Raw genomic sequence first — 5,583 nt, 5'->3', positions numbered from 1 at the left:
GCCACGCCCCCCCCGACGACGACGACGACAGCCAGCCACGCCCACCGCCGCCTGCAAGGAGAGGGGCGGGGCCGGGGCTTCTCCCGCCCCGCCCCCGCCCCGCCCCGCTTTGGGCCCCGCCCACGCGCCCCTGCCACGCGGCCTGACCCACTCGCGGGGGTGCGCGCAATCCTCGCCCCCCCCCAGACACAAAGGGACACACGCGCACACACACACACAGATACTGATTCTTGATGGGCGTATCTTGTCTTTTTATGCACACTGAGAGCATCTGCACCGAAGACAAATGCCTTGTGTGTCCAATCACACCTGGCCAAGAAAAAACTCTTATTCTGTTCTATTCCTATTATTTCTTCTCTTCTTCTCGTCTATTCCCATTCTTCTATTCTATTCTATTCCTTATTTCTGTTCTATTCTATATAGACCTAAGTTTAACTCACAGAATCATCTACTGGAATGTCCTTCCTGTCAAAGACTACCCCAGCTTCAATTGCAATAACACAAGGGCAACCAATAGATTTAAACTTCATGTCAACCGCTTTAATCTAGATTGCAGAAAATATGACTTCTGTAACAGAATCATCAGTGCTTGGAATACTTTACCTGACTCTGTGGTCTCTTCCCACAATCCTAAAAGCTTTAACCAAAAACTTTCTACTATTGACCTCACCCATTCCTAAGAGGACCATAAGGGGCGTGCATAAGCGCACAAACGTGCCTACCGTTCCTGTCCTATTGTTTTTTTTTCCTTCTTCCTATATATATGCTTATACCTCCTTATATTTACCCATATATGTGTTTATTTACTATATAATCTTTTTGTATGATACCTACATATATTGTTGTGACAAATAAATAAATAAAAATAAAATATACACACAAAGACACAGAGATACAGGCACAAACATACACACACACACACAAAACACACAGACACAGAGAGACACAGAGAGACAAACACTCAGAGACACAAACACAGATATACACCCAGAGACACACACTGATAGAGACACACAGATACTGATTCTAGATGGTCTCTTTTCTTTTTATGGACACAGAGCATCTGCACCGAAGACAAATTCCTTGTGTGTCCAATCATACTTGGCCCATAAAATCTTCTATTCTATTCTTTTTTTATTTTATTTTATTCTATTCTATTGTATTCTATTCTATATACAGACACAAACACATCCACAGACACAAACACAAACACACACCCACACGAAACACACAGACACAGACAGAGATACAGATAGATACAGACACAAAGATATACACACACACAAACACAGATATACAGAGACACACAGAGAGACACAAACACACAGACACAGAGAGACACAGAGAGACAAACACTCAGAGACACAAACACAGATATACACCCAGAGACACACACTGATAGAGACACACAGATACTGATTCTAGATGGTCTCTTTTCTTTTTATGGACACAGAGCATCTGCACCGAAGACAAATTCCTTGTGTGTCCAATCATACTTGGCCCATAAAATCTTCTATTCTATTCTTTTTTTATTTTATTTTATTCTATTCTATTGTATTCTATTCTATATACAGACACAAACACATCCACAGACACAAACACAAACACACACCCACACGAAACACACAGACACAGACAGAGATACAGATAGATACAGACACAAAGATATACACACACACAAACACAGATATACAGAGACACACAGAGAGACACAAACACACAGATATATACACAAACACACACACCCAGATATACACAAACACATAGAATTTTTTTATTGGCCAAGTGTGATTGGACACACAAGGAATTTGTCTTGGTGCATATGCTCGCAGTGTACATAAAAGAAAAGATATACACACATAGAGACAAACATACACAGAGAGACAAAGACACAGAGTGCCACATAATGGATCCAGATGGGGCTCTTCAGATTCCCCTGCTGGGACCAGACTTAGAGGTGAAGCCCCCCCACCCCAAAAGGCCAGTCCGGGCAGGGGGACAAGCACAGCCTCCCCCACTGGGTAGACAAAGGACCCCAAACTCCATGAGGGTTTATAATCTCCCTTTCTGCAGCCCATCTCAGGGTCCCCCCTTGGTCCCACTGAAAACTGGGGAGGGGGGGTTGCCGAGTGAATTCTTTAGCTCTGAAGCCCCTCAATCTCAGCTGGCCATCTATGGAGGGGGGAAGCCCCTGGTGGACTAAAGCCGCCGTTTGCCAAATGTGGCCCTGGGGATGCTCAAGACTCTGCGAGGTCAAGGAAAGAGAGAAATTTTTATTAAATATTCCTCAACATTATTTCTAATGTAGTTCGTTCGGATGGAACCCACCTCGAAGCATTTTGTGGGCGGGGGACTCCGTCATTCTCAAGAAAGCAAAGGGGTCCTCGGACCTGTTGGTCTAAAACGGGTCAGCAACCTTAAACACTTCAAAAGAGCCATTTGGACCCGTTCCCCACAGAAAACACCAGAAGCCACAAATTCCTTTTGACATCTAAAACAAAGATAACACTGCATGTATCACGTTTTACCTTTATGCCATGTATAAAAAAAATTAATTTATCCACGGTTGGCCTACCTGGGGTCAAAAAGCTGAATAAATTATGTGCTGGCAGGTGTCGCACATTGGCGGTTGTGAGGCATATTTTGAGCGACAGAGAGCTGCAGCAGAGGGACGAAGGAGCCACATGCGGCTCCAGAGCTGCGGGTTGCCGACTCCTGGTTTAAGTTTTCTACCCAGGAAGGTTTTCTTCCTTCCCCAGCTGTCCTGGGTGGGCTGGACCACCTCCGTTCCCATCCCTCTTGTGCCTCAAGTGCCCCTGTGCAAAAGGGGGACCCAGCCCAGGTTTCCAGACAAGCCCTCTTGCAAACCGCCCCCCCCTCCACCTTCCAAAATTCTATAAGCTTAAGAGCAAAGCAGAACAAGCTATTTTACATAAAACTCTTTTTATTTCGGCCAAATAGTCACTCGTTGAGTGATGGGCGGTTTCTAAATTTCACAAATAAAAGAATTGACGATATTCAAGGGCAGAAATGTTATGGAGCAAGCCACTCAACAGACTCTCAACAGAAAGGGCCCCCCACCCCACATATAATTAAATAAACGATCATGCTAAGAAAATTCTTGACCCACGGAGGAAACTCCGTCATCCAGAGAGAGCAGACGTTTTCCAAGCTCACGACGTTGGGAACCAAACCGACGGTCATAATGAAAAAGCGGCACACGCTGCGGTGTCGGAATTTTAAGTTTTTATTTTTCTAAATGAAATCATTGTACATTGTACAAACCATAGCTACTGATGGAATAAATAAGTGGGGGGGGGGAATTATACTGCTGTACAACACACACAAAATCATTGAAGGCGGGGGGGAAAAAAACAAAACATTAGGTGTTTCTTTTTAAAAAAAAGACATCAACAAAAAAAAAAGGAAAAAACAAACAAAGGAAACCCACAAAATTCTTTACACCTTGCTAGCGGGCCTCGAGATACTGTATAAAGAATATCCACGTTTCGGGGTGAAGAAAGCTAGCCCCTCCCACCCACCCATCAAAGCCAGTCAGTTTGATGCTGCCTCATTAATTTTGTTGTTCTTAAAGTGCCCGCACTTTTTTGGAATGTTTTTTAACAATTCTTCCCCAAAACGCTATGAATTTCAGAAACAAACACGGTTCGGCTATTAAAAAAACAACAACACACACCTGCCTGCTCGTATAGCTTCCATCTAGAATCAAGTCAGTTCATTTGCCTTGCTAGCTTATATCTCTACCTGCTTCGAATGGCCAAATAACCAGAATGGAGGTTAGGAAGCACGTTTGAACTCTTTGCACTGTATTTCTGACTAATGTTGGATACGACCCGCCATGGGGTGGGTGGGTGGGGGGGATGCACAATTCACCCCCACTCCCTCCGTGGGCCTGGCGGACGACTGTGTTTCATTCACATGAGAAATTCCAGTCACTGTGATGCAAAATCTCAATATCCCTTCCCCTCCCCCCCCCCCAAAAAAATAACAACTTAGGATCTGCAATCAAAACCAGTTGCTGAAACCGAGTCCCAGTAAAGGCAGACCAAGAAGCTGGATCTGGGACCAGGTCTGAAGAGATGGGAGACCCTCCCCAAACACACCCTGAACAGCTGGTTCTGAACGCTAAACTTTCCAACGGGTCAAAGCGTCAACAAGCTGCACGACCGAAGGACCTGCCTGTGTTATTAGGCACTTCGGGGGGGGGGGGGAAACACAACAAAAATGAACCACAAAGCACTATCGAGCCCCACCATTGTACAATTCTGCATATCTGGTCTGTATCGTTTCCCCCTCCCTCCCCCCCACCTGTTCAGACGGTGCACAGAGACATTAATAGGAATAATTTGTACAACTCAACTCTCTCAGCCTTTGTTCGGGGTGGAGGTTCAAATCACAATTTGAGGGCTCTGGGAAAGCTGGTTTGGGTTGATTTTTCTTTTCTTTTCTTTTCTGAGCCGTGGAAGGACAAAATGACCGCTATTCTTTCAAAGTTAACTCCTGAGCTGTTTTTTTTTTTTTTTCCTGCTGCAGAATTCCATCTAAAGTTCACGGAAAATCAGCCACAAATAGGCCACGGGAGAGATCAAGAAGCCAGTTTTATCGCTTACACTTTATCAAATGTCAGCCACGCCAATAGATCTTTCCTATCAAATGAAATAGTTGAGGTATTTTAGTGCTATTTATATATATATATCTATATATCTATATATACTTTATCCGTTTAAGTACAGGATTCAGCTTTGAAATTTAAAAAAAAAGAAAAAGAAAAGACTTCTTGCTTCCTTGGAAACTGTAAAAAAAAAAAAACCACACACACACATTAAAGCACAACCACAAAAATCGAAGCTTTTATAGACAGCGACTATTGGACAGGGTGGTTTCAGAGCCATGGACCCTTTGAGTGATCAATTAAAAGCTACATAATTTACAATTATTTTTTTTAAGTTCAAAAAATATATTTGTCTATTTCATAGATCAGTTGACATATTCCCCGCCCCCCCCAAGAAAACCCCAGAAACCCTGGTTAAACATGTATGTCATGTTCATACCAACTGCGATTTAACCAGTCATCGCCATGTCTGAAGCAGATACATCAATGAGAGAAAAGGGGAAAAAAAACATATCACTTTAGCATTTAATTCTGCATATTGTGCAAATAATAATGTCTCTTTTGGATAGTTAATGAATCTGTGATCCAGGCACAAAGAGACTTTCTAAGAAGCACACTGCTGTCGTGAATAATTTGCAAGAAAAAAAATTAATTTTGATGAGATGCAAATATTTATTTCAACACAAAAATGAGAAGATCTCCCCAAATTTGAACGCACGGCCTCTTTCTATGCAGTTAACCCCTCTACAAACATTTGATGGAAGGTCAGAATCGACACCTTCACTTCGCCAAACCTTTTTTCTTTTCTTTTTTCATAATTAATTGCAAATGCAGTACAGTAGTCAAAACTAAAGCCATTTTCACCGTCGGAGAAGTCAGAAATACGTATTTTTCAAACGAGCAATTATTAAGGGAAGTGTCTGGATTGGAAGCTTTTTTTTTAAAAAAAA

The 5,583-nt window shown here is 42.8% G+C and overlaps 1 protein-coding gene across 1 annotated transcript; it reads right to left on the bottom strand.

Annotated features, from left to right (window-relative positions):
- Positions 1–897: 897 nt before the first annotated feature.
- LOC131185556 (keratin-associated protein 5-1-like) lies at positions 898–1,765 on the bottom strand (the record flags this gene model as incomplete). The annotated part of the gene is given in 3 exon segments (XM_058158156.1): positions 898–1,020; positions 1,222–1,430; positions 1,579–1,765. Coding segments are annotated over 3 exon segments (519 nt in total), but the record flags the coding sequence as incomplete, so codon positions are not given.
- Positions 1,766–5,583: the final 3,818 nt, after the last annotated feature.

This window comes from Ahaetulla prasina, chromosome 15 (genome assembly GCF_028640845.1).
Source record: "Ahaetulla prasina isolate Xishuangbanna chromosome 15, ASM2864084v1, whole genome shotgun sequence".
Taxonomy (NCBI): Eukaryota; Metazoa; Chordata; class Lepidosauria; order Squamata; family Colubridae; genus Ahaetulla; species Ahaetulla prasina.
This window is presented reverse-complemented; position numbering and strand designations above follow the sequence as displayed.